General features: G+C 61.0%; 5 protein-coding genes and 1 pseudogene across 9 annotated transcripts in view; 4 read left to right on the forward strand and 2 right to left on the reverse strand.

The window, feature by feature from the left end:
• Positions 1 to 26,797, forward strand: part of ap4s1 (adaptor related protein complex 4 subunit sigma 1) — a 79,884-nt gene that overhangs the window by 19,420 nt on the left and 33,667 nt on the right. The window lies entirely within an intron of this gene.
• Positions 170 to 11,466, reverse strand: heatr5a (HEAT repeat containing 5a). 2 transcript variants are annotated; one of them, XM_053844988.1, is made up of 40 exons: positions 10,752 to 11,466; positions 10,148 to 10,334; positions 9,689 to 9,900; positions 9,501 to 9,609; positions 9,288 to 9,437; positions 8,813 to 9,211; positions 8,501 to 8,750; positions 8,133 to 8,288; positions 7,816 to 8,066; positions 7,630 to 7,741; positions 7,218 to 7,370; positions 7,042 to 7,141; positions 6,630 to 6,739; positions 6,362 to 6,531; positions 6,095 to 6,258; positions 5,923 to 6,028; positions 5,658 to 5,848; positions 5,368 to 5,527; positions 5,114 to 5,303; positions 4,888 to 5,045; positions 4,608 to 4,634; positions 4,105 to 4,249; positions 3,857 to 4,039; positions 3,564 to 3,794; positions 3,329 to 3,507; positions 3,203 to 3,271; positions 2,947 to 3,126; positions 2,717 to 2,882; positions 2,549 to 2,653; positions 2,335 to 2,469; positions 2,130 to 2,257; positions 1,902 to 2,049; positions 1,662 to 1,835; positions 1,494 to 1,595; positions 1,195 to 1,434; positions 982 to 1,124; positions 806 to 913; positions 627 to 729; positions 403 to 556; positions 170 to 341 (listed from the first exon to the last, which is right to left on the reverse strand). In XM_053844988.1, the coding sequence occupies exons 2-40, from the start codon at positions 10,271 to 10,273 to the stop codon at positions 185 to 187; spliced, it is 6,144 nt and encodes a 2,047-aa protein (XP_053700963.1). In that variant the 5' UTR covers positions 10,274 to 10,334; positions 10,752 to 11,466; the 3' UTR covers positions 170 to 184. The 2 variants fall into 2 exon arrangements, 1 of the variants encoding a protein (XP_053700963.1); XR_008412662.1 differs by lacking the exons at positions 170 to 341; positions 403 to 556; positions 627 to 729 and having other exon boundaries at positions 833 to 913; positions 1,280 to 1,434; positions 10,752 to 11,464.
• On the forward strand, positions 11,509 to 12,884 carry hikeshi (heat shock protein nuclear import factor hikeshi). Its single transcript, XM_053845069.1, has 2 exons — positions 11,509 to 12,401; positions 12,494 to 12,884. The coding sequence occupies exon 1, from the start codon at positions 11,586 to 11,588 to the stop codon at positions 12,189 to 12,191; it is 606 nt and encodes a 201-aa protein (XP_053701044.1). The 5' UTR covers positions 11,509 to 11,585; the 3' UTR covers positions 12,192 to 12,401; positions 12,494 to 12,884.
• Positions 12,613 to 13,898, forward strand: LOC128747239 (retinol dehydrogenase 11-like; annotated as a pseudogene).
• On the forward strand, positions 14,054 to 15,681 carry LOC128747268 (dehydrogenase/reductase SDR family member 13-like). Of its 2 annotated transcripts, XM_053845051.1 has the most exons (6): positions 14,064 to 14,351; positions 14,484 to 14,602; positions 14,669 to 14,792; positions 14,850 to 15,022; positions 15,091 to 15,244; positions 15,310 to 15,676. In XM_053845051.1, the coding sequence occupies exons 1-6, from the start codon at positions 14,222 to 14,224 to the stop codon at positions 15,570 to 15,572; spliced, it is 963 nt and encodes a 320-aa protein (XP_053701026.1). In that variant the 5' UTR covers positions 14,064 to 14,221; the 3' UTR covers positions 15,573 to 15,676. The 2 variants fall into 2 exon arrangements, with proteins under 2 accessions (XP_053701025.1, XP_053701026.1); XM_053845050.1 differs by having other exon boundaries at positions 14,054 to 14,351; positions 14,669 to 15,022; positions 15,310 to 15,681.
• mdga2a (MAM domain containing glycosylphosphatidylinositol anchor 2a) lies at positions 15,706 to 26,552 on the reverse strand. Of its 3 annotated transcripts, XM_053844995.1 has the most exons (17): positions 25,820 to 26,389; positions 21,945 to 22,084; positions 20,719 to 20,881; positions 20,074 to 20,270; positions 19,848 to 19,980; positions 19,507 to 19,779; positions 19,012 to 19,341; positions 18,495 to 18,809; positions 18,113 to 18,385; positions 17,588 to 17,736; positions 17,343 to 17,520; positions 17,263 to 17,283; positions 16,994 to 17,149; positions 16,787 to 16,927; positions 16,590 to 16,720; positions 16,419 to 16,518; positions 15,706 to 16,354 (listed from the first exon to the last, which is right to left on the reverse strand). In XM_053844995.1, the coding sequence occupies exons 1-17, from the start codon at positions 25,890 to 25,892 to the stop codon at positions 16,266 to 16,268; spliced, it is 2,862 nt and encodes a 953-aa protein (XP_053700970.1). In that variant the 5' UTR covers positions 25,893 to 26,389; the 3' UTR covers positions 15,706 to 16,265. The 3 variants fall into 3 exon arrangements, 2 of the variants coding, with proteins under 2 accessions (XP_053700970.1, XP_053700971.1); XR_008412664.1 differs by lacking the exon at positions 15,706 to 16,354 and having other exon boundaries at positions 16,804 to 16,927; positions 25,820 to 26,551; XM_053844996.1 differs by lacking the exons at positions 15,706 to 16,354; positions 16,419 to 16,518 and having other exon boundaries at positions 16,804 to 16,927; positions 17,343 to 17,736; positions 25,820 to 26,552.

Here is a 26,797-nt window from a genome sequence, read left to right on the forward strand (position 1 = left end):
TCTCATGGCTGTGTTCAGGTGAACCAGCAACCTTGGAGAGACCAGTGACGGTCAGTGAATGCCAGGGTCGGGTCTGTCAGCTGGTGATGGTTGCAGGTTACTTTGATGACTGTGCACGCGACATCGCATTCGCCTGTGTGTGTGTGTGTGTGTGTGTCACTGCAGCTCCGCCCCTCTGCTGACCTCACAGGAAGTTGGTTTTGAGCGTGATGCTGGGCGAGGACTTGGCGGGCCGGCGGTGGGCGGGGCTAGTGCCATTGCCTTTGTTCACACTCTCCTGGTTCCCTCTGACGGCGGCTTCCAGACGGGACTTGAGCTGAGGAGACGAAGCCACCAGTGACCTGCAGGGGGAGCACATCAGTCGGACAGCACCCGCCTCGGAGCCTCCGCAGCAGCACTTACTTCAAGACGGAGGAGTACTGCGGCCCCAGACACATCAGTCCCTTCAGCGCCGCCTCGTGAAGGCCGCGGGAGGCAGCGGGCGCAGAGCTCAGCGCGTTTTCGTCGAGCAGGAGAGAGATGAGCAGCGGAAACAAGATGGCCGCCAGGCGATGACCTGGAGGGTCAAACAGGCGAGGGTCAACAGGAAGCCATTACAGCCGGGCACCAGGGACCAGAGGACTCACGCTGCGGCTCTTCTGCGGCCTGGACCAGCGCCTCCAGCGCCCGGATCCCCTGCAGGACCCCCTGCAGCTCGTCCGGACTCTGCGGTCGCGTCCGCTCAGCCTTCTGCAGAGCAGCACGGCAACAGCCCGGACTGGTCACCACACCTGTCGCGGGTCTGAGCAGGTGAGAAAAAATGTACCTGCAGGAACCGGATCAGGGGCGGCCCAAGCGCTCGGATGCACGGGACGGCGATAGCGGGCGGGCCCTGGAACAGCGATGTCACCAGCTGGAAGCAGCCGCTGACCTCCTGGGAACAGAGGGCGTGTGAGGTCACGCCACATCACCTGGCCCCCGCAGGACCTGCGTGACCCTCACCAGCGGCTCCTTGGAATCCATGCTGGAGGTGAAGCACTGCAGGACCAGCGAGTGCAGGGGCTCCACGGCGAAGACGTCCGGCCCGGCGGCAAGCAGCAGGACGGTCAGAGCCGAGAGCAGGCTGCCACGCTCCGGCACGCCATCTGAACACAAACCACCTTTGAATGTGGACGCCGCCCGGCCCAGTGAGCGGACAGCGAGCGGCTCTCGTACCCGCGTCCCACAGCAGCAGCAGCGAGCTGACGGCCGAGCGCAGGAGCAGGTTCCAGGCGCCGCGGCTCTTCTCCTGACGACTCACCGGTGACGTCAGCACGACCCTCAGAGCGCGAAGGAGGGCGCGCACCACCAGCCCAGATCCCCGGGCCTCGCCTCCGGCTCGGGCCGGTTGGCAGGCCAGCTCCCTCAGGACCCCCAGCAGCAGGTGCAGGACGGTGGGCAGGACGGACACGCTGCCTGCGGGACCACAGACCAGCGGCAGCTCTGACTGGCTGAGCCGGGATGATGTCACTCACCTTCAGGGGAACAGAGGGACGGAAGCTCAGACAGAAGGCAGAGCGCCGAGGCCACCAGACGACAGTCGCCGTCTGTCAGAGCGCAGACGGACCAGCTGTGACCTGCGGGTTCACACACAGCCACAGCATGAGGCCACGCCCTCCACCCTGCTCCGTCCTCGTCCTTACCTGTGGGACCGGTCCCGGCTAGTTTGGGGCACAGCTGAGGAAGTTTACGGACCAGGACACAGAGGCAGACCTCCAACGCTCCGAACACCAGGGAGCGACCGGGAACCAGGCCGCCGGTGTCTCGTCCCTCACCAAACTCGGGCAGCGTCTCCTTCTCTGCAGCGCCGTCGTCCACTGAAGAATGAGAAACAATGAGCAAGACGCTCGGCATCACTCTGCCCAGAGTGTTTCTGCGTTCACCCTCTGCACTGTGGCGCTTCTCCCTCACGTGCTCCTGTGTCGCCGTGACAACCTGCTGCAGTAAACTCAACACAGCCAGTTGAACGGACTCAGAGTCCCGAGTGACCATCAACCTGTGGAGGACACTCAGCAGCTCCACACTCAGAGCCTGACACACACACACAGAGAGAGAGAGAGAGAGGGAGGCTGGTCACCCACTTCCTGTCCTTGCGGTCGTCCTGAACTCACCTGGTCATTTCCGATCTTGGCTCGGAGCCATGTGACGTCCAGGAGTGACTGCAGCGTTTGAAGACAGGACGTGATGTTGTCCATCTGGTCGACTGAATGAGGGGAACACAGGAACTCCACACTGATTCCTGAAACACACACACACACACACTCACTAACACCTGCGCTCCAGTGAGAGCAGAGTGTGGTGCAGTGCCATTAGTACCCAGCAGGAGGTGCACTCTGTCCATGTTGACTTCCTCCGGACACTTGGCTCCGGAACTTGAGTCTCTGTGCCCCATGGAGGTGGGCGTGGCTGGTCTGGACAGACTCGGCGGCGACTCGTCTGACATCACGACACCTGTCGGTCCAGTTCAAGGGAAACGATCAATATTTGCTCCGGGTCACGTGACGCCTCTGTTCTGAAGCCTGAGACTGACCGCTGCTGTGGAGCCACAAGGAGGCGGCGTGGAGAAGAGGAGCCCAGGAGGAGGAGTAGTGAGCTCGAGCCTGGTCCTGGGTCTCCGCTGTGTAGAAGGAGCCCCCTGCAGGAGAGAGGAGGAGCCACAGCTACAGAAGCGGCGCCTCACGCTGCATGAGGTTCCTACCTGCAGCAGGGAGCTGTGACGTGAACTGGGACGGGAGCATCAGCAGAGCGTGATCCTGCAGCGCCGCCAGCCACAGGCCACTCAGCCGGGGCAGATCTGACTGGACCAGCTGCAGCAGAGCAGCCGACTCCGATCCTGAGCTGCTCTGGACCGCCACGATATAAACCTGCGAGGAGACGGACAAGACTGAGGACGGCCCACGTGGACTTCTGAGGAAAGGGTGAGCGTACCTGGGCCCAGGCCTTGAGGACAGCTAGCGTCTCCATGGTAACGGTGGCCTCGTTGTACAAGTGGCTGGAAGACTCACTGCTTGTCTGGACTTTGGCCAGCGAGGAGGTCAGGAGCTGGTGGACTCTTCGCAGGTCCCGCAGGTCACTGACCACACCGCTGGAGATCCAGGCGCTGCACACCTGGAGAGAGGAGGTCAGAGGTCGTACAGATGTCACCGCCAGAGTGACCTTTGAAACCACAAGAACAAGCCATCACCTGACAGGCTTCAGCCATGACATCAGGAGGTGCATCAGCAGAGAAGGCAGGTCGGAGAGCAGCTCCCACCTGTGCAGACCCGCACATGAGCACTGTGCTCCACTCTCTGGTGTTGCGGGCTCTTACATTGGCCTGGTACTGTTCCAGGATCAGGTGACCCGGGAACTCCGGTTCTGGCACAGCAGCGAAGCGCCTGATGACGACCAGCAGGGCCTGAAGACCGGCCAGCCGCAGCTGCTCACTGTGGTCTGTGGCTGCCATGAAGGCCATGCGGACCAGGTCTCCCAGGTGAAGCACCAGGAAGTCTGAGGGGACTGCAGTCAGGGACGCACTTCATCGGGAGCAGGAGCATGAGACTCACCAGCGGACTCCTTCACACCTCGGTCCTGAGCCAGCACCATGTCAAAGTGGGCCGGGTCGGCGCCCTCGCACTGCGCGACCATTCGACACACACACTCCAGAGCGAAGTGCCGCGTGGTCCAGTGCAGCCCGGTCAATGAGCCGGCCGACTGGGACCGGGCTCTGAACACAGAGTGGTCGTCCTCTGTCGCCTCCTCGTCCTCCTGCGTTGCCTCCACTGGCGAGTGCCGCTCTGAGGACCACAGCACTCGGTTGACTCCAACCCAGCAGAGCAGCTCAGAGGTCAGGACCCACCAGCCGATGCCGACAGGACGTCCTTGCACAGCTTCAGCCAGTGGCCCAGTTTGCCCCCAGTGACGCTGGACGACATCATGTGGACCAGGGTTTGGTGGATGTCTCTCCTCAGTCCGGGGTCGGACTCGTGATCTAACAGAGTGAACATGGCTCCCTCCAACCCCACTTCTTTAATGGTGACCTCTGCAGAGACACATGAGGGTGACCTCTTCACCACAGACCTCATCACGGTCACTGTCATGACTCACCCAACTGCGAGTGGTCCCTCCGGGGCACTTCCTTCACCAGAGTCACTGCTCGTTCACAAACCTCCAGCGCCTCCCGCTGGACCAGCTGACGCAGACACGCCACCACAGCCCGACGCAGACACCAGTGGGAGCCACCCAGGTGAGCCTGACCGCACGCGCACACACACAGAGTCTGCTGTGATGTATCGAACATCAGGACAAGAAAAAGCTCCCACAGAAGGCCCAAGAACGCAAGCAGCTGATGACACGCTGCGATGGAGCTGAGACCATGTGACCGCACTGTCGGGGTCCACCATACGTTCCAATGGCTGCATCTGAGAACTTGGCTGAACCACGAAGACAACAAGGCAGGAGGATGAGAGTGGCAGGTGAGTTGCCTTCTCTGACCTCATGGGAGGTCAAACCCACTAGAGCTAGTGAGGCTTTGAGCAGAGGAAGCTCACAGCTGAGCGCTGCAGCGAGCGTGAGGAGGTGCATTCAGTCAGAGGAAAAGAAAGACCTACCAACATGGAGCAGTCCAGCAAGATCTCCTGAAAGATAAGTCAGACACCCTCGTGAGCGCAGAGACATCAGACTGACACTATGCTAGCAGCTACATTTGAATTGAAATTGAACCAAAACGACGGGACTCTCTTGCCAGGGAAACGTCTGATGGAAAACTCAACCAAACTGAGCATGGGGCCACATCAGTCATAGTCAGTGGAAAATGCCTGAGGACATCGTCTCTCGGCCTTTATAGTCGGTCGGTCGGTGTGTGCAGCTGGGACGATGGCGAGCACTCACACAGAGAGCAGGAACCAGAGTGGCCAGGTTGACGTGTGGTGGCGAGAACATGTGCAGCTGCTGGACACAGGAAACGGCTCTGGCCTGGACCAGCAAGTCTGGACCCTGTTGCATGACGGTGAAGCCCACCAGGCAGCTGGAGCGGAGAGCGCCCTCACCTGTCAGTGGCAACACATGCGACGGTGAGCCACCTCACGCGGCTGCAGCGTGAGGCGTGACGTGCTACCCTGCAGGTCGGGGCCCAGACAGGTGACGAGAGCATGCAGGCAGCGTCCCAGACTGTAGTGGACCTCGGGCTGAGTGGGCGGCACCGACAGCAGCAGACGCAAAACTAGAGCCAAGGTTGCCTCCACATGAACCCGGAACAGGCTGCCGGACAGGTCCACCACCAGGGAGAGACTGTGGAGAGACCAGGCCTACGGCACAAGACCAGCTGAGGATGTCACCACTGACGGCGCCGAAATCCACCTCCCAACCTACCTGGACCTCCGGCGAGGTGCTGTCCTGGCTCAGGGTGAACAGGACTCCTATGCAGGTGGCCAGGTGCTGCGAGGAGCTGGCGCCGCCCACGTAGCGGTACAGCGCCCCCAGGGTGAGAGCATAGCCACTGCGGGAGGCTGCGTCCCTCGCCGTTTTCAGCCTGAGCAAACCAGACAAGCGTCATCCATCTCCAGGCACACTGATCCAAGTGTCACACAAGTGTGTCTACAGCGTCAAGAGATCAACCTTCAGCCCACGCACGCGCACACAGAGGGAGACATGTTTCTCACCTGTCAAAGCAGAGCAGCGAGACAGAGACAGTGAATCCAGCATCGGCCACCAGCTGAACCAGCCGGGCCACACCTTCGGCTGCCATGCAGCGTCTCAGGGGGTCGCTGCTCTCCAGCGCCCCCGTCAGGAGAGACAGTGCCGGTTGCCGCAGCTCCTGTGGGCCCAGCGAGCCACGGACGGAGGCCTGGTGCTTCAGAGGATATACTTGAGTGGCCACTCGGTGAAACCAACGGGCCCGATCATGAGGTCAGGGAGCCAAAGTACCTTGAGCAAACTGCAGAGGGCCGCGCACACGTGAGTCTGGATGATCTGCTGACGGAGACCCTTCACTTTGTTCAGGTGCTCTACAAACTGCTCCAGTGTCTTCACTCTGACATGCGGAGACATGAGCGTCAGAGAGGAGGACGTCATCCTGAGGTCGGTGATGGCTGCTGACCTCTGGGGGGCGATGATGTGGGGGAAGAGCACAGCAAAGAGCCGTACAGCCGTCGACGTCAGCGCCGCAGCAGGAGGAAGAGGAGCTGCAGCTTCATCGCTCATCTCACACAGACTGAAGGGGTCATGGTCCAGAGACCTGCCGCCGACGCTGCTGCCGAAGAGCTGAGCACATTCATGAGAGTCAAGTGCTGCCCCCTGCTGGCTCCACACTTCTATGTCAGCCGTGTGAGCGAGTCGCTGACACGCATCAGGCATGACTTCTCACCTGCTGGTCGATGGACCTGCAGCTGGACTCCGGGAGGGCAGGGCTCACCTGCGCCAGGTCGTCCGGGTGACAGTAGGGGGGCAGCAGCGTGAGCTCTGAACACTGCAGGTTTAAGTTCTCCTTACCCAACAAGTCCGACACCAGCTGGTTCATCACCAGACCGAAGCTCTCTGCAGGACAAAACTGAGTTGCAGGCTACTTCTGCACACAACACTTGCAGTCGAGACAAGTAAGTGAGCTTCTCGGCCCAGGGACCCAGCATCTTTACCTTGGTAGTGATGAGGAGGCAGCAGAACCAGCAGTTCATACACCCTTAATCTGTAGAGCAGGGCCGAGGCCCGGACAGAACTCCCGTAAGATCTGACCAAAGCGGGAAGCCTGGAGACGACAACAACAGAACCGGGTCAGAGAAGACATCCCAAACCTTGGCGCCAATCCCGGTCTGGTACACACGGGATCCTGCTCATTAGGCCACGCTGACACCGGTCAACACCTTGTCTCACTGGATCCTGGTTTGGTTCTATGTGCTGGTACTGGTGGGACAGAAGCCGCGCCCCTCACCCATGTTTACACGTGACATTGGCTGAATTAGATCCTCCCTACGTTCAGCCCAGCCATCAGATTGCAAAGGAAAATGGAGCGCGGCACTAAAAGAGTGAGAGAAGCCACCAGAGACTGACTTGGTGAGCAGAGTGACTGCGCAGGCCAGAGGTGTGAGGAGACAACTGACGACGTCATGGGTGACCAGCTCTGGACAGTGTTGGAGCAGGTTCTTCATGGCTGGTCAGACAGACGACACACTTCAGAATCACAGACGGAGCAGGACACACACACACACACAGAGACATGCACTGACCACACAGCGCCCCGGCGCGGCCCTCCAGAGTGACCTGCCAGGTGAAGTAGTCTCCACGCCGCATCTCCATTTCCTGTTCCCTCAGAGACGCAGGGAACACGCACCTCCACAGGAGGAGCAGCCGGGACAGGTGATGACCCACGACAGCAGCTCCTGGACACACACACACACACACACACACACGCATGCATGAACAATCAATGATGGTTCTGGAGTCTGGCCAGAGAAACGACCTTTGTCTGGAAGCATCGTCTGTACAACAGGTCTTGTTTGAGTAGCATGTGTCACTGCTCATCATCACTACTTCATTCTCCAGTTGCGTTGCTTTGTTTTCACACATTTTTACCATCATTTACTCACACAGGTGCGCAAGTGTGTGTGTGTGTGTGTGTGTGTGTGTGGCTGCAGTTACCCAGGGTGAGGAGAGAGCTGAGCAGCAGCCAGCCCACCTGAGTCCTCTGCAAAGATATACGACTGTTTTGAGCCGCAGAACGCAGCAGGTCCTCAGCCAGACCCAGAACCACCTGGAGACACACATACACACGCACGCACGTCACCATGTGACAGAGCGGACTTGAGTTGACAAGACTGCACTCACTCTGCCTTTGCTGTGTGGAACCCCCAGAGGGCAGTGCTGCACAGCAGCCACCAGGGAGGCCACAGCCGCTCCATAGCCCCCAACAGCCTCCGGGGAGGACTTCAGGGCAACCAGGCGCTCGGAGCAGCGGTCCAGAAGAGGGGAGCAGTGGGAGGGCATCGCCACCGCAACACAGCGGAGGCACCAGGCAGCGGCCAGTCGGGCAACAGGGGCCGGGTGAAGGAGGATGGAGATGACCGTGTCCAGGAAAGCTGAACATTCCAGAGGGTTGGTGGTCAGTTTGTGAGGGAGCAACCATGTGAACGTGTCAGACCCACCGATGCTGCGGTCAGCCAGGAGAGGAGCAGCAGCAGAGCCAAGACCCTGGACCAGGCTTCCCAGTTCCTGCAGACAGCAGACCAGCACGTGTTGACTGGCTGCTACATCTGCAGGAGAAACTCTGGTCTCCATGTTCCCCTCCGACAGGGCAGCATCTGCGCGCGCACACGCACACACACACGCACACAGGTTTGTACTGGGGACATTGTGAGGTTTCTCATCGACATAACCCTTTCCCCAGCCTCTCACCCTAACCCTAACCCTCCAAATGCTACCATGGCTCACCTGAACCAGGACTCTGAACCAGACTGAAATCCAATCATAACAGCAGAAGGTCCCAAAAGGTCCCCACGAAGACAGTGCTCACCCACAGTCTTCTTTTGCGCTGCCACGGCGACACAGAGCTGCTTGGCTGCGTTGCTCTGGGCCTTCTCCCCGAGCAGTGAACCCACTGTGCTCCTCAGAATGAAGGAGACGCAGCAGCGGGTCATGGCCGCATCAGCCGGCGTCTGCGTCGCTCTGCCGTGAGACGCCAGCTCCATCAGCAGGGAGAGGAATGCTGGGAAATTTGCCTCCAGCCAGGAGCCCCCCAGAGTGGAGACGAAGACCACGCAGGCCTGAGGAGGAAGAGGAGGCAATTATTCTGACTCTGAGGGCCACTGTTGTCACGGCGACTCACCTGCGTGACTCCGATCCGGACGTCTTTCCCGACAGAGCTGCTCCTCTTCAGCATGTCCCCGCTGGCTCGCAGGAAGCCAGCCCCTCCTCGCAGGAAGCCAGCTGACAGCAGGTCCATCACCTCCTCCAGAGTGCTGTGGCCACGGCCAGCTGGCCGAGGGCGGGACGCAGGGGAGGTCAAGTTAGAAACGGGTGCTGGAAATAGAAGGTCCGGGAGCGGAATGGTACCATCGAGCTGCCTGGGCTGGAGGGCTGCGGCCAGCAGAGCTCCCAGCAGCTGGGAGACACAGGAGCGGACGCGGTGGTCGGAGCCCTCGCACGCCCTGAAGCACAGCGTGGCCACGTTCTCCAGCTCGCTGCTCCACAGGAAGGCCGCCTCACGCTGCAGCTCCAGCAGACACTGACGGGGGTGGCCCAAGCACAGTGACTACCGCGGTCACACCAGAGGCCGCCAGCAGGGGGCTGCGCTACCTCACCTTGGCGGCTGCACAGCGGACGGCCATGGAGCGGTCGGTCAGACACGTCCTCGCCACCTTGTAGACGTCCCGGTGGCAGCAGGTGGCGCTCACGCCCAGACCACGAAGCATCTTCTCCAGACAGGTCATGATCTCATAGCGTCCCTGAGACTGTCGCAGGGCAGACTCGTCATTGGTCACAGGTAAAGAGCACTGCAGCGCAGCGACACTGACCTCTGCACTCTTCAGAGCCCTCAGCAGGTTTGCCAGCGAGTCTTTGATGGAGCCAACCAGAACCCGGCCCAGGTGCTGGAACAAGGAGCCCAGACACGCCACGGCTGCGCTGTCACACACACAACGGCACCAGCCTTACTTCAATTCCATCTGCAGTTACTTAACTCCACCACCAGTGGCGAGCTCACAGTCGCGTGGGCAGGCTGGACGGGGAGTCGTCCTTCGCACGTATGACGTCGTTGCATCTCTCCACCAGCAGGCTGGAGGGCAGGGGGTCTCCCAGCCTGTGGGTCAGGGCCAGACAGTCGGCCAGCAGCCGGCGGGTGGGAGGTCCGGGAGAAGCCGTCACAACGTCCCAGAGCTGCTCCACCAGGCGCCGCTGGTTCTCTTTGAGAAGAGCCTGCAGGGGCGGGGCATGATGATTGACAGCTGTCTGTCTGCCAGACTAACATCAAGAGTTTGCTCCAACATTGACGTGATCCAGATTAAACCAGCACTTTGTGACTGACCAACTCAGGTCAGCGCTGAGCAACGTCATCACTGTAAATGAGATGAGGAACGGACGCGGGACAGGGGTCGGGTGGGTGGCGTCTGCGGTGGTCATGTGACCGTATGAAGAGTAGCTTGAGTCAGTGAGTGAGCGGTACCTTGTCAGCAGCCGGCAGCAGCCTCTTCAGGTGAGTCAGCCACTCAAAGATGAACTGAGCCCTCTGGTGCTGGCTCAGCTGAGCACAAGCCTCCTCCTTCAGCAGGAGGCTGTGAGCGCATTCCATCGCTGCTCTGGTCTCAGGTCAGTGAGGCACAACGCCGGTCGCTCCAGGGCACATGTTCAACCTGTCCATCAAGATGGGGCAGAGGTCAGAGGTGAGAGGGGGGGGAGGACCTGAAATGTAACCCACAATCAGACAAGGTCCGACTGGGAACAAAGCAATGTGCCACCTGACCAGGTCTTCAACAACCACCATGAGCCCTCAAACTGACTCTGGACCAGCCACAAGACTGCAGTCGTCTGGAGAGTGGAGACTCAAAGAAGCTCATGCTTTATTCAGAGCACACGCAGAGAGCAGGCGCGAAACACGAGGAGACTCCACACAAGTCTGACCAACACACGGAGCACCAGTGAGGGGCGACAGCGGGGACACGCTCCACGACACTCTCACGCTGCTCGAACAAACCGAACCGGGCCGAGTCCTGCCAGCGCAGCTGCTAGCCTCGGTTGCTAGCTCAGTCAAGCGACCTGCAGTCACCTACCCGAGAGCGAGTCACTCAAGCTGGTGAAGTCAAATGGGAACGGTCCACCAAGCCACGAAGGACGCGTTTCGTCCGCTTTATTTTGTCGCGAATGAGCACCGCAGTCTTCTGCGCTGAAGTCACTGCCGCCAAGGAAGTTGCGCTCAGGCGCTTCTTTCCATGTTACAAAATAAGAGTCTGTCATCCGCGGCGCGACTTCTGACTGAGTGCCGCCGCTGAATGCTGCTCCCGCAGGAAAATAACCAATCCTCTATAGACAGAGGGAAACGAAGTCAACAGACTGGATCTGACATGATCGATATTTGCTTTGGTTGGGTTTTATTCTCTCCTACAGACAACGCTGTTTCCTGTTCCGCTTGCCACCCTTCCCTTGCTTGGCCACAGCGAGACGATTGACGAATCAAATCCAGGCTCACGTTGACGCCTTTGGTCCTGAGTTTTGTCTTCAGGCAAAGGCGACATTTCTACAGTTTCCATGCGCTGACGATCACGCCATTAAAGAGGTGAAGCTGTCACTGCGCTCAGAAATGGTCTCCACCTGAATGTATGAAAGTTGAGGCGCTACTGTCCGTTGGTACTGTTGCTAAAAGCAATAAAACTTTGCGGACTCTTACGAGTGCCGCTTCACTGCAAACAGCTTGGAGCCGCTGTTCCAACAGGTACAGACTGAGCTGCGACGCCGCCGTCGCCCAGCTGCTCCTGTCAGCCTGCACCGAGGGAGAAACGGCCCGCCTCGCTCCTGCCGCACTAACGTGCCTGACGTTCTGGAACTTTCGGCGCCTGCTCTCGTCGCGATGTCGTAGAACCGGCGCGACTCCGGTGTTAGCCGCCAGCATGTTGGGCTGCCTGGTGGCCGGCAGGCTGGTCCAGACCGACCCGGTGCAGGTGTCTTCAGACAAGTTCGTCTTCGAGCTGCCGGACTACGAGAGCGTCAAGCATGTGGTGGTCTTCATGCTCGGCACCGTGCCCTTCCCAGCCGGGACGGGAGGCGCCGTCTACTTCTGCTTCCCGGATCCCACCGGCGGCGGCGGCGGCGCCGTCTGGCAGCTACTCGGCTTCATCACCAACGACAAGCCCAGCGCTATCTTCAAGCTCTCCGGGCTGCGCGCCGCGGACGGCGGGACGGGCCCCTTCGGCTCCGTGGCTCCGGGCTCCGCCGCCCCCTCGGTGGCTCAGGTGGGCGTGTCCGTGGAGCCCCTGGAGCAACTGGCCCAGCAGAGCCCGGCGGCCGGCGCTGCCGTGTCCACCGTGGACTCCTTCCTCCTGTTCACGCAGAAGATGCTGGACAGCCTCTTCAACTTCGCCTCGTCGTTCGCAGTGACGCAGGCGCAAATGACGCCGAACCCGAGCGAGACCTTCGTCCCGTCCAGCTGCGTCCTGCGGTGGTACGAGAACTTCCAGCGGCGGCTGGCGCACAACCCCAACTTCTGGAAGAGTTGAGCGGAGTGTGAGCGCGGTCGGCCGGCTCGTGGACTCGGCGGCAACTTGGAGACCTTTGTGTTTTGTGCCCGTGAAATAAAGAGGGAAGCGCCTTGGCTGTGATGGAGGAGTGCGCAGTGATGAACGCCGCGGGTGTCGAGCCCGACCTGTTCGTGACCCGGGGGAGGCGGACCTGGGTTTGAGCCGCGTCAGGACCCGGCACCGCAGCGGGTATGTGATCTGGTGTCTCACCCGGTTTAACACCCAGTCAGTCTCGGAGTGGTTGATGGAGTCCTCGCTGACGAGCGCTGCTGTTCCTTCAGAGGGCGAGGCCGACTGTGCGTGCGCTCTCGGTGATTCACGAGGCGTCACCCTTCAGGGAGGAGCTGACGTGACGATCAGTTGGCCGTGTTCGTCCGAGCGCGGTTCACTTCCACGCAGAATGCTGCTTCCGGTGCTGCTCGTTGTTCTGTTCCTGACGCTGCGTCTCCTCCAGCGGACGGTTCTGAAGCGGCCCACGTGTCAAAGTTCCGACGGCAAGACGGTGGTCGTCACTGGTGAGTTCGGGCCGCGCTGCGTGCACCGGTGGCGGGCGCCGCTGGTCCACGTGTGAATGTTCAGACACCGCCAGGTCACTGGAAACCTCGGTACACAGGACGTAATAAACGAGCCGAGCCCAGGTGTCCTCCCTTCATGGTTGCTCATTCCCTTTGGACTAAACTGCTGACAGACACAGACGAGTTCTCGGTCTGAGCGACTCGGCGGGAACAACCTGGCAGCAAGCAGGTGGTGCGACCGTGACCTACGCTCCACAGGAGCCAACACGGGCATCGGCAAGGCCACAGCCACGGAACTGGCCAGCAGAGTCATCCTGGCCTGCAGCGGGCCCGGGAGATCGTCCAGGTGAAGCCCCCGAGGCTGCTGCCCCAGAGCCGCAGCGGACCCTGGCTGTGCTCCTGCAGGAGAGCGGCAACTCCCAGGTGGTCTACATGCACCTGGACCTGGCCAGCCTGCAGTCCGTGCGCTCCTTTTCACAGAACTTCCAGAGACGCGAGGCCCGACTGGACCTGCTGGTCAACAATGCACTCAAGAGCCCAGACCAGGGGGTGGACCTGACGTGGCGTGCTGACCCGCAGCAGGTCTGATGAGCGGCGGCAAAACCCAGGAGGGGTTTGGGATGATCTTCGGGGTCAACCACTTGGGCCACTTCCTGCTGACCAGGCTGCTGCTGGAGAGCGCCCCCAGTCGCGTGCTCACCGTCTCGTCCACGGCGGCCAGGCTGGGCCGGCTGGACTTCCAGTGTCTGCGGCGCCACTGAGACCTGGGCGAGGGCGAGGGCCACCTGGCGCTCTTCAGGAAATAGGCTCACAGCAAACTCTGCTGTTCACCTGCCACAGCCTCCACCCCGGGGAGCCAGACCCAGCTTGTGTTTGGGCCCACAGGAGCCATAAAGACGGAGATCGGCGGCTACGGCGGCGCCTGCCGACTCGCCCCCTCATCTTCCTGTTCTTCGTGGACGTGGTCTCGGGCGCTCAGACCTCTCTGCACTGCAGCCTGGGCTGGAACCCCTGAGCGGTCACTTCTTCAGCTCCGGCGCGTCTGTGGCGAGTTCAGCGAGTCACCCACCACAGAGCTGCTTCAGACTCCAACAGAAGAAACCCAGGTCCACCCGAACCACCCCCCTCAGCTGTGTTGAACCAATCTTCGGTCGGTTCCGCTGCTAAATCCCTCACGTGAAAACATCTCGGAGCAGCGCCAGTCGTCCGACAAACTCACATTTTCAAGATTAAAAGGTCAACGCGGCATCACGCCACGCAGGATGCGCGTGTGTTTTGGTTCCGGGTCGTTTGTTTCCGGTTCGCTTGGAGCGTTCTTCTCCGTCACCGCATCGCCGCGTGTGATCCTGACGACACCAGGTCAGAGGTCAAGACTCGCCACTTTCAACAGAACCGGTCCTGCGGGTATCGACTGACAACTGGAGGAGACCAACCGGTCCGGCGGGTCCCTGCTCGCTTATAAACCGAACCGAACACGGTGCGTCAGAGCGCACCATGTTCCCGCTGCTGCTGCTGCTGCTGTTAGGACTCGTGGGAGGCTACGTGGTTTTGGTCCAGACCCTGTTCAAGAGGTCCCGGTGCAAGGGAAACGCTGCGATGGCGGGAAAGACCGTCGTCATCACAGGTGAGGGGCGGAGCTACATTCGCGATGTATTGACGAGTGTTTTGGAACGATGTGGATGGTCCGCGAGAGAACCGAGTCCAGAGTCGGGGCAGATCCTCGCCGAGTGACCGCTGTGTTTGCGTGCGTGGGCAGGAGGAAACACGGGCATCGGGAAGGCGACAGCGCTGCACCTGACCAGGAGGGGCGCCAGAGTCGTCCTGGCCTGCCGGAGCCGCGAGAAGGCGGAGGCCGCCATCGCTGACATCCAGCAGGTGAGGAGGGACAGCGCCCCCTGGCGCCGTGTCGCGCCTGCCTCTCACCGGCTCACGTGACTCCAGGCCACAGGAAGCGCGGACGTGCTGTACATGCACCTGGACCTGGCCAGTCTCCGGTCTGTGCGGAGCTTCGCCGAGACCTTCCTCAAGTCGGAGTCCAGACTGGACCTGCTCATCAACAACGCAGGTAAAGTTGGCTCAGGCCACGCCCCCTGCAGCTGTCACGGTGGCGCGACTGCCGCAGGTCTGGTGAACGACGGGCGGACCGAGGACGGCTTCGGGATCCAGTTCGGCGTCAACCACCTGGGTCACTTCCTGCTGACCCGGCTGCTGCTGTCCAGGCTGAAGGAGGCGGGCGGCGGCCGCGTGGTCACTCTGTCGTCCATGGCCCACCGCTGGGGAAACATCGACTTCCAGGTTGACGTCGGGGGAGGGGTCGTGCGTTCCTCAGATGGTGATGGTGTCATGACTGGTGGTGTGTCCAGGCGCTGGAGGCCACCAAGCACCTGGGCACCGGCAGCTACAGCTGGCAGTTCTTCGCCGCCTACTGCAACAGCAAACTGTGCAACGTGCTGTTCACTCGCGAGCTGGCGCGGAGGCTGCGAGGAAGTGACGTCACCTGCTACAGCGTGCACCCAGGTGAGCGCTTCCCGTTTGGCCTGGCCTGGCGGCTCCGTGAGCTGACTCTGCGGCTCCCCCTGCAGGCATCGTGAGGACGCAGCTCTCCCGACACGTCAGTCTGTGGCAGAAGGTCTTCATCGAGCCGGTGGCTCAGCTGCTTTTCCTGGACCCGGAGAGCGGAGCCCAGACCACGCTGCACTGCTGCCTGCAGGAGGGGATCGAAGCGTTGAGCGGCAGCTACTTCTCCTGCTGCGCGCCGCAGCAGCTGTGCGCCCGGGCGCGAGACGACGGCGCCGCCAGGCGGCTGTGGGAGCTCAGCGCGCGCCTGTGTGCGCTCTCGGACTGAGGCGCGCCGCGGCTCTGCCTCCTCCTCCTCCTCCTCCTGACTGAGACATGAGGTCCCCCAGACACAGGGTGTTGGCACATGGCGACATTTCACCTTTGTTCACGAGTGTTGGTAATAAAGAGTTAACGGGAGGTTCTGGCTGGTGACTCAGGAACGAAGGTCACGACGTCAGCTGACCTCAGGAATGCACATGACCGCACATGACCTTCGTCCTTTAATTTCAACTGAAATGTTACAACACAGTTCCAGCAGGGGGCGCTGAGGCAGGTAGAGAACGAAAAGTGCAGAAAGAGAAGCATCGGCTGGTCCGTCCTGATCGGTGGTCGGTCACGTGACCTCAGCGCTGGAATTGTGCTTCAGTTCTTCAGTGGACGGCGAACCGTCATTGACGGGATTTGTTTCTTAAAACTGGTTTTGAAAATACTAAAATAGTTCCGTGTCTGACAGGAAGCCTCTTATTTTGAAAAATCTCCTCTCATTCCTCGTGCTGCAGGTCGGTTGCCATGACGATGGCAGATTTTCGGCCCAGTGATCTCACAAGGCACTTTGTTGTCACGGCAACCGTAGAGGAAATCCACCCTGAAAGTGACGTGCATGTCCAGTCACTTCCTGTTTACTGTCCAGGAAGTCTGCAGCAGTGAGGGGGCGGGGCTGAGAAGTCACATGACCAGCTCCGGGGGGAAAATACGTGGGTCACCTGAGCCAGCCAATCAGAGCCAGGCTGAGCATGACAGACAGCTGGCATATATGTGGCGAGGCAGGCGGGGCGAGCGAGGGCGGGTCTGAGGAGACAGAGAGAGCGGTGAGGGCGCTGCACACGGAAGGTCAAAGGCCACGCACACTCACTGTTAGGGAGCGGGTCTTTACACTGGCCCTCTTCTATGGTGACATCATCGATGGCGATGTCTCCCTCGATCCCGCCGCCCCGGACCCCCTCCATCACCATCTGCTCGCAGACCAGTGACATCATCAGTGACATCACGGAGGCGCGGGCCAGCTGAGGGGAACGAGTGCTACCTGGAAGGAGGAGTTGGGCTGGATGTTGACCTTGGCCTGCCTCCAGCGGTCGCCCTGGTTACCAGCCAGACTCCAGACGGCGTCGTCCTCCGGCGGCTGACTCTTCTGGCGCAGGAACACGTTCAGCGCTCCTGCAAACGGCGAGGTGTCAGTGCAGCCCCGACTCTGGGAGGGACGCGTCCCTCGCCGCCACTCACCGATGTGCTTCCCGTACATGTGGTAGAAGAAGGAGAAGCAGTAGGTGGCGCCGGCAGCCGCGGGCGGGAAGGTGGGCGACAGCAGCCGGGCTCGGTCGCCCTCTAGCCGCGGGCGCGACGTCTCGATGTAGACGTAGAAGCCTGGCGGACACAAGCCGGTCAGCCTGACGTGCCGGCGTGCCTGTTGGCAGCGCGCGCGCGCCATACCCTGTTTGGACCCGGTCCGGTCCACGCTGGGCCCCGTGTTGGCTGTGTACTTGGTGTCTCGCGAAGCGGCGCTGTGCCGAGTCCAGTCGAAGTCGTCCGTCTTGTCCTGAGTGAACAGGCACAGCGACTCGTCCTGGAAGCCACACTGGAACTCTCCTGCGCTCGAGCACACGCACACGCACACGCACACACACGCACACACACACGCGGACGGACAGGTGAGCGGCGGCCGGCGCTCCGGAGGCAGCGGCTCCGCTCTGGAAACTCACTCAGGTGAGAGTTGACTGGAGCTGCAGGAACACAGACGTCCGTCAGAATCCAGCTGCCGCCAGGCTGTCACGTGACCTACCGCTGTAGCTGACCACGCGCTCGGTCCAGTCGCCTTCGCCGTAGCGGGTGATGGGCGTGAGGCGGACCAGGTAGGACTCTGGCTGCACCAGCTCCGTCAGGTTGTAAGTCAACAGCTCCCCCTTCTGGATGGTTCCCTCCATGGCGATCTCCTGTTCCCACCAGCGGGACTGGCTCATCTGAAACGGATCGGAAGCACAGGAGTTTGGAGGCGGAACCATCGGGGGGGTCACGCCACCCGCCCACCTGTCTGATGCCGAGCCGGTAGGCCAGGATCCGGTCCACGGCGTTGGGTTCCATCTGGGTCCACTGCAGCCTGAAGCCATAGACCAGCGGGCGGTTCTGCCACAGGGCGCCGCGGGTGTCGTAGTAGAACTCGGGGGGGTACGCCTTGCCTGGAGTCACAGAGGGGTCACAGGTCTGAACGCTCAGACTCAACGGCCAGCCTCCGACGGGACGCTGGAGACGGAACAGGATCTGAGCCGCAGCAGGATTAGTGAGAGAGAGGCTGCTGATCTGCAGGTTGGAGGATTAAAAGAAGAAAAACTCTCCACTGGTCCAAAATCCTCCCAGACCAGCTGATGACTCAGCGCTGCGTCCTGATTGGCTGAGTCAGGAGTTGCTGCAGAGCAGCGGTGGAGGGGTCTGTAGCGGGTCTGTGGGGGCGCAGCCGGGGCCCAAGCGTTTGCTCTCAGAACACTGTGTCACCAGCGGGTCTGTGCTGCGCAGGACACCCCCCCCACACACACACACACACGCGGCGCGTCTCACCTGTGACCAGGAAGCTGCAGCGGCCCGCCCCCGCCTCGTTGGTGATGTCGCAGGTGTACTCGCCGTAGCCCTCGCGGTTCAGCGCCCGCACCTGGTAGCTGGTGTCGTCACGCTGCTCGCTGAACTGGCCCACGGTCAGCAGCCGGGAGCCCAGCTTCCACTCGTACCTGAGCAGCCGGGCCGGGTGGGCGTGCAGCAGCCGGCAGCTGAGGCTGAAGGCTCGGCCCAGAGCCTGGCGGATCTCGGTGCGGACCGGCTCCACTGTGGGGGGGACTGAGAGAGGGAGAGTGATGCCGCGCTCACAGTAATCCCTGACAGTGGGATTAAGCCACACGGCGGCGGCGGCGCGGTTGCCAAGGTGACGGCAGGCTCAGAGACTCACACTGGACCGCCAGCACGATCTGCGCCTCCCTGGGCTTCACGTTGAAGCCGTTGTACTGGCTGGTGAAGCAGCGGTAGGTTCCGCTCATCTCCCTCGTCACGTTGTTGATCCGCAGAATTCCGTCAGAACTCTCGGTCGTCTCGCCGCCGTCCGGCATGGGCGGGGGAGGGGCCGCCGCCACGCCGCTCTCCTCCAGCCGGGCCCAGAGGATGATGGGCTTGGGCTTCCCAGACACCAGGCACTGCAGGTCCACCGTGTCCCCCTCCTGCACGATGAGGTGAGAGCGCCCCCTGGGGACGCTCAGCTCCGGTGGAACTGCAGAGACAGAAACCAGTCCAGCCAGATTTCATCTCCCTGAAAGACCCCATGGCCACCTGCAGGACAGGAGGAGGACTGCGCTGCAGACACTCGGAGCCTCCCGTCACCCTAGGACGTTCAGGGGCTGCAGGGATCTGCACGCCTCTGCTGCTGTTGCCACGGAGACAAGGACACCACAAGCACGCGCCGCTGCCTTCACCTGTGGTGGAGGAGATGTTGACGTCGATGCTGATCTCAGGGGTTCCTCCGTTCCTCAGCGAGGCCACGCAGGTGTAGGTGCCGAAGTCGGTGAACTTGAGGTCGATGATGTCCAGGTTGGTGGTGCCGGGCGTGGCCTCCGTGTCCGTGTGCGTGATGACCATCCGCTCCGAGCTCTTGAGCGGACGTCCGTTCTTCAGCCAGCCGAAGTGCAGCTCCTCGGGGGGCGTGGCCTCCACCTGACAGCTGATCTTCACCTCTCGACCGATCTGGATGTTGTCGTCATTGTGATACGGGTCGGGGGTGATCCAGAAGCGACCTCTGCGCAGGCCTGGGGACCACAGAACCAACCCGTCACCAGGGACCCAGTGAGAAGACACGTTCACATTGGCTAAAGAAAACGGCGAAGCGGAGAATGATCTGAACTGAGCTCTGGTCGGGACCAAACTCCGTCACCGCTCCGAGCTTCAAGGACCGCAGGTCGGCGCTCTCATACCTCGGACCAGCACCGTGGTGGACTTCTTGGCCGGGTTCCCCACGTTGTTGGAGGCCATGCAGCTGTAGGCGCCGCCGTCATCCATGGTGACGGCAGGGATGGTCAAGGTCCCGCCCTTCACCACGCTCCTCTTCGGGAGCTCCTCCCCTCCCAGCCTTGACCAAGACAAGGTGGGGGCAGGGTCTCCTGCTGAGGCCACGCAAACCAGGACCACTGTCTCCCCAGGGTTCACCACCACCGGGTCGTCCAGCAGGAGCTTGATGGCCGGAGGAGCTGTAGAGAGGAGGGGTGGAGAGGTGAGCCAGGGGTGAGCGAGGGCGAGCGGGGGCCAGCGAGCGTACCCGTCCTGTTGCTCAGACTGAAGTGAGCGCTCCTGTCCCTGATGCTGCACACGTTCCTCACCGAGGAAATGCAGGTGTAGTTGGCGTAGTCTTGAGGCCGGAGGTTCTTCAGCTTCAGAATCTTGGTCTCACCCTGGATACACACACACACACACACACACACACACACACACACACACACGCGGGTCAGCAGGTTCTGCTGCCTCCAGAGAGGTCAGAGGGTCACCTGGGTGAAGAAGGGTTCGTAGATCTCCACGCCCGTGTCCGAGCCCTGGGAGAGCAGCTCACGGCCGCGCCTCCACGTGTACAGCACCGGCGGGTTGGACTGGGCCACGCAGCGCAGGAAGACCGTCCTCTCGAAGTAGAACTGCTCCTTCATCTCCCCGACACTCTGGTGCACCATGATGACCGGCTGGTCCAGGTCTGAAGAGCAGGACGCTCAGTCAGAACCCAGAGAGGCACGACGGGACGTGTGTGCGTGCGTGTGTGTGTTTTGTGTGAGCATGGCTTGCCGTACTTGCGAGGACCAGGCCTTGACAAGCCTCTTTCTTGTGAGGACATTTGAGCCAGTTCTCACAAGGATTAGAGGGTGAAAAGGTCGTAGTTCATTCTAACTGGGCTTCAGTTTGGAACGGAGTCCTGGTTCAGGAGAGCTGTGTTTGGATGGTTAGGTCCTCACAGGGGAGACAAACGTGTGTGTGTTCCTGCTCATGACTCATCCTCAGCATAATGGACCTAAAAGCTCCTGGTGCCTGAGGGCAGCACTCAGCAACAGAGAGTGTGGGTCACGATCCTGTCGGACACACAGGCCCTCACACACCAGAGGACTGGAGGAGCGTGTGTGTGTGTGTGTGTGTGTGGGTGTGCTCACAGTAGACATCCACCCGGATGGAGCGGATCGCAGGAGACCCCAGTCCGTTGTCGGCCTTGCAATAGTAGCGCCCCCCCTGGTGGCGGTTGATGTTCTGGATCCTCAGCGTCTCGTTGGACGGCGTGGAGTCAGAGGCGGCGCCGGCAGTTTTACTCCAGCGAATCTGGAGGACCAGAACCAGGGAGGTCAGAGGGACTCGGTCCAGATGGACAGAGTGCACCCAAGTGTCGCTGAGCCAGGGTGACCTCTGGGTTAGAGCGACACTGGGAGATGAGAATTTGCAATGGGCTGCATCGGACAGCAGGTGGCAGCAGTGGGGCCGGGTGAGTCCACCCGCATGACAGTTGTAGTGTTTGATCCTTTTCAAACCTGAGCAGTCACATGACCAGAAGTGATAGAAATGAATGGGGAAATCTGGGAAGGGTCACCACTAAAGCCAGGTGCTCCATCCCACCCGGAAATTGAATCCTGTTTGTCAGTGACTTAGTCAGAGTCCGGACACACCACGGCCGTGATTGGTGGAGAGAATAATCCGGTGAAACGTGCGTGTCCAGCCTCTCAGCCAGATTTGTCCGGCAGATGCCGCTCACTCTTCCTTCCATCTGTCCTTCTCTGTCCCGAGTCGTCCTTTCGTGGCCCATCTGCCCTCTCGGCACCGGCCTCCACCACAGTGAGGCAGACCTCCTGCCAGGGTTCCGTGGACTTCCCACGAGCCTCTGCTGCTGACACAGAGTGATGACGTCACCACAGCTGAAGGCAGGTGCTCGTCCTTCTTCTCTCCCATCTCTCCATCCATCAAGCGCCTCCTCATGGCTCCTTCTCCCTCAGTAATTACTTTCATTCAAGGAGCACACAGCCTCAGCAGATCCGTGCGTGCGTGTGTGTGTGTGTCGAAGCTATCCAAATGAGAAGCAATTTGTGGGGCCCTTTCCCTGGTCCCCACAAGGTTCAGCCTCAATCTGAGGATGAAGACTTCAAAATAACTGGCTTCCAGCTTGGTCCCGGCTCAGCTAAGCCATGTGTGAGGTTAGGTTCAGGGCGAGAGGCTGGGGAACGGTGACGGCCAGGGAGGTCCCCACTAGGACCAACCAGTGTGTGTGTTTCTGCGTGAACAACTGCGTCACCGTCGTCGTCATCATCATAAAAGATCTCAAAGGAAGCAAAAGGATCCTCCGTCGCGGCAGCGTGGGCGCCAGCCACAGGGTGACGTGGGGTGGCAGGCTTACCTGGGGTCGCGGGTGCCCGGTCACCAGACACTGCAGCTCCAGCGTCTCCCCCTCCCTGATGGTGTAGACCCGCTCGCTGTAGCGCTCCTCCTCCACGGTGCACGTCTGGCCAGAGTGGACGATGCGGACAGTAGGGGGCGCTGCAGAGAGACAGGAGAGCGTCATCCTCTGAGCTGCTGATCTTCATCAGTGATCTGCTGTTGAATAAACTGCTTGACTTTATAACGCTTTGCTGTCATCAGAGATTGGATCCAACAGACGCAGTGACCTTGGGAAAGGTCACCTCCGTCTGACCCAGCATGAGAGGTGTGTGTTATGAAAGGAACCACCTGGTACCGGGACCAAGGAGGAACCCAGGACACATCCAGCCCAGAAGCGCTCCAAACAGCCTGAGCCTGAGGGGACAAACATCTACCTTCCCCCAAGTGAAGGAACATGGAAGACAAGGAAGCGATGGGTGAGGAGGATCCATGATGGAGGCAGCTACAACAAGAGGATCCCTCCACGTGGCTCCAAACCACGGGGAGTCGACACAGGATCGGGATCTGGCGCCATGGGCACCGGGACCCCAGGGTTACCACGGCGCGGAGACGACACCCCGAGGTGAACTGGAATGTGCATCAGAAGGGTCAGGGCCAGAGAGAGTCTGGCTCAGTCTGCAGTCAGGGGCAGTGGTGGAGCCAGAGCTCTGTCAGGGAATCCATTCTTGGGTGGTCGGGTAAAGGGCCACGCGGGAGACCCACTTCCTGCACGTCAGCCAGCTCCTCGGCTCCACTTCTGGTTCTGATCCATGGGAGCTCCAGATGTGCTGCTCACCGAGGGAGCCGGCGGCGGCGCTTCCACCCAGCTCTTTTTCTACTGTGCACGTTTCCCTGTCCTCACTGGGCTGGGGACCTGCGCGCCGCGCCCAGGCGCAGCGCAGGTGTGATGACATCAGCAGCAGCCCGGGCCAGTCGTCAGCAGAAATTCAGAATCTAAAAATAGAGAAAGAGAGCGAGGCGAAAGTAGGACACATCAACACCTCCTCTCCTCCCCCTCCTCCCTCCATCCTTCTGTCCTTTATCATCTCCTGCTTCCTGACAGCTCTTCGTCGGCGTGGCGCTTCTCTCTCCGCCTCTACCTGTCGTCCTCCTGCGCTGCGCTCACGTGTGCGTGGTGAGTTCAGGGAACGGCAACGGCGTGGGAAATCTGTGGGCTGCGGCTGCTGAGTGTAAATTTAACAAGGAGCTAAAAAGAAGCGAGGAGGACGAGCCACGTCACTCGCTGGTCCCAGCCCAGAGTCTGAGCCTGAACACGAGTGAGAGAGCAGCTCCTTCAGCGGCCCAGTTCTGCCTCTGTCAGCGGCACATCTGCCGTCCCCAGGTATTAGCCTAATCCCACGCCGCAGCACACGCACCTGCTTCATCCTCTGGGACTCAGACCGCGTCCCTCTGGACGATTATGTTGTTCTGGGATGTCATGTTCAAACGACTGTGTGTGTGTGTGTGGGATTGGTTTATCTCGTCTCGTGGGACCAATCCGTGTCAGGACACGTAGCTTAGTTGGGACCATTTGGCTGAAACCCACAAGGTTCCGCCTCAGTCTGAGGATGAGGACTCCAAAATTAGTGGGTTCTCCTGGTGGAGGTGAGCCATGTGCTCAGGGGAGAGGCTGGGGAAAGGGAGAGGGTCCCCACCAGGAGAGCGAGTCAGGCGCGTGTGTGTCTCGGCCCACGCTGGACGCAGCCCTGGCTCTGTGTTGAATTCACCTCCTCCTGCAGCGCTTACGTAACCGCGGCGCCACAAATAGAGCCTCCAGTTCTCCGAGGACGCTGCGAGTCAGTGGGACGCACGGAAATAGCCACCGCGCTCTGGTTGGCCGAGAGCACGGAGACTCTCATGAATATGTGATGAGGAGACAGGAAACAGCTGCGGCATGAATGAACGGCAGCGCGGTGCTGATGCCATCAGTCAGCTGGTCTCACACGCCGCTTCCCTGCTCAGCCAAGGTCAGGTCGAGGGGGCAGCAGCCGGAGGAGAGGAGCCCAAGCTCCCATCCCCCCAGGTGCGCCCCGGGGCCTCCTGCTTCCTCCCAGCGCCGGCCTGTCAGCGGATCAGAAGCGCGTCACCACAGCCCCGGCACCAGGCTCCGCTCCAGACCCGCCCCACCGGCGCCTGAGTCACATGAGCGCTGGTGACGACAGCCCAGCGTCCTGTTGCTCCACAGTGAATCCGAGTGTGTGCGAAGTGCCGCGACCACGCGATGAATCACAGCCAAACACGCAGTCGCAGCCAGAAACATGATCGATGTGACACACACACACACACACACACACACACAAACACACACACACACACACACACACACACACACACACACACACACACACACACACACACACACACACACACACACACACACACACACACACACACACACACACACACACACACACACACACTGGCAGAGCCGCCGGCCACAGCAGGGCTTGGCGCTGCAGCGCAGACCGCACACTCCCGCCGCAGGACTCGCTCACCTCCCACTCCCAGCATGCTCTGGGGCAGCGACGGCGAGAGACGCAGCCAGGGTCCGAGCGGGGCGAGGCGGCAGGCCAACGCTGATGTGCGAGCTCGTTTGTGTGTTCTTAGCAAAATGATCGTTCAGTCATCAGAGACGACGAAGAGCAGGAGGAGGAAGACGTGACAGCAGCTTCACTCTGGAAGTTCTGCAGCAGGTCAGAGGTGAGGATGAGGAGGGCGCGGGGTGATGGACCTGCTCCGGTCACATGACCGCCCCCGCCGCCGCCCCCGCCGCTGCTGCTGCTGCTCCTCCAGGTGGGTCTGAGGAGGAGTCATCTCTCAGACGCACTCACACACACAAACACGCACTCACACACAAACACGCACGCAGGGCAGGATGGAACTGCAGCGCTCCCTCCAATCTGTCAGATGTCAGATTACAGATAATCCAGCAGTCATCTGACGTCACAGGAAGCAGGAAATGAAAACAACAGACCTGGACACACACACACACACGGTGTGGTGTGAGTCGCTCTGGATTATCGCTACAACCGTTGTCATCCAGAAAAGACACGCCGATACCAAGCAAACGCTTGACAGACCAGCAGAGATAATCTGAGGGATTAGAGGGGCCCGGGCCAGTTTGCACTGCACCTCTCACATGGAGGAAGTGTGAGGGTTGCGTGGGTGCTGGGTGACCACAGCGCCGCGACTGATCTCACGCTCCAGATTCGCTGGAGAGCAGAGTGACTGACGGCGAGCAGCTGGTCTGGCTCTGGGTCTGGGTCTGGCTCTGGGTCTGGCTGTGGGTCTGGGTCTGGGTCCGGGTCCGGCTCCGGCTCCGGCTCCGGCTCCGGCTCTGGCTCTGGGTCCGGGTCCGGGTCCGGGTCCGGGTCCGGCTCTGGCTCTGGGTCCGGCTATGGGTCTGGGTCCGGGTCTGGCTCCGGCTCCGGCTGTGGGTCTGGCTCTGGGTCCGGCTCTGGGTCTGGGTCCGGGTCCGGGTCCGGCTCCGGCTCTGGCTCTGGGTCTGGGTCCGGGTCCGGGTCCAGATCCGGGTAGAGCAGGGACGAGGCAGGAGCCCTCGAGCAAGGCAGTCTTGGAGGACTGCGGGCGACGGCATCCCATAATAAAAAGCTCTCGTTGGATCAGAACAAACACCAAAAAGGTCAGCGAGACTCGGAAGACTGCTGACGTCATGGAGTCAGGCTGAAGTCTCCCGCCGGAAATCACAGGAGCACCGCACGAGACTCGCGCGCGCACGCGCACCTGTTGTGCCTTCGGGCCAGGCATCACCCCCCGCGCGCACGCGCTCACGCAAGGTCAAGCTGTCGAACCGGTCACGTCCCGCAAGAGGACGTCAGGTGCGTCGCCTCTTACCGTAGACGCCTTGCCCGCGCGCGCCGTGCAGGTAACCGGTGAAGAGCCACAGGAGCCCGAACACGACCCCCATCTTCACATCCTCCAGGGGCCGCCGCCGCGTCTCTCCCACGGGCACCAGCGTCCGGCGGCACCTCAACAGCCTGGCTGCGGCGGGGCGCGGAGGTCCGTCCGGTTCATGCCGCAGCTAGGCGCTAGCTCGAAGCCGACGACCGAGGCTCCGGCAGGAGCAGGTGCTTCAGCCGCGTCTCCTTGCTGGTGACATTGGACACAAGTGGCTCCGCTTCCGTCACAGGCGCGTCCGCTGGCTCGACTCGGCTCTGGGCTTCACGAGTCCGGGCTGCTTCTTCGCCGCGTCCCGCGGGCTTCGTGACCGTGGCTGGGTGTCAGAGTTGCTCTCATCCCCGCGGGGAGGAGCGGAGTCCGGGCCGTGTGGAGAGCCGCGCTCCGCGGCTGCAGGTGGCCTGGCAGGCCGGACACCGGTGCGCGAGAGCCGGGCTCGCTACTGCCGCTCCAGCCGTGGACGGACCGACGGTCAATCCGGACGACTTTCACCGGCGCCGCGTCACGCAGAAGAGAGTCAAGTGCCGCGCGGCGTCGCTCTGCTTCCGGAAGGGCGCTGTCAAAATAAAAGTGCGGCCGACATCATGGCGCGTGACCACGTTTGTCCTCCTCTTTCCGCATTCTCTTGAGCAGGTTTCAGGAGTAAAACCTCGACTCTGTTCCAGTTCAAATCCGAGCGAGTGGCTTCGTGTTCCGATTGTAGTCAAGAGATGATTTCAGCGCCCTCTAGCGGAAGGCTGCCTGAAACGCAACCTTTCGCCACCGCAGTGAAAGACTCATAGACGAGCATTAATATGTGGTTCCAAGAAATGCTGACGACGCGTGACCTCGAAAGTGACGTAGAACTAATGCGTCGGGAGGAATTCAACCACCACCCAATCGTTCATTTTAGAGACTGGTAGAAACCACTGACGT

This window comes from Synchiropus splendidus, chromosome 16 (assembly GCF_027744825.2).
Source record: "Synchiropus splendidus isolate RoL2022-P1 chromosome 16, RoL_Sspl_1.0, whole genome shotgun sequence".
Classification (NCBI taxonomy): Eukaryota; Metazoa; Chordata; class Actinopteri; order Syngnathiformes; family Callionymidae; genus Synchiropus; species Synchiropus splendidus.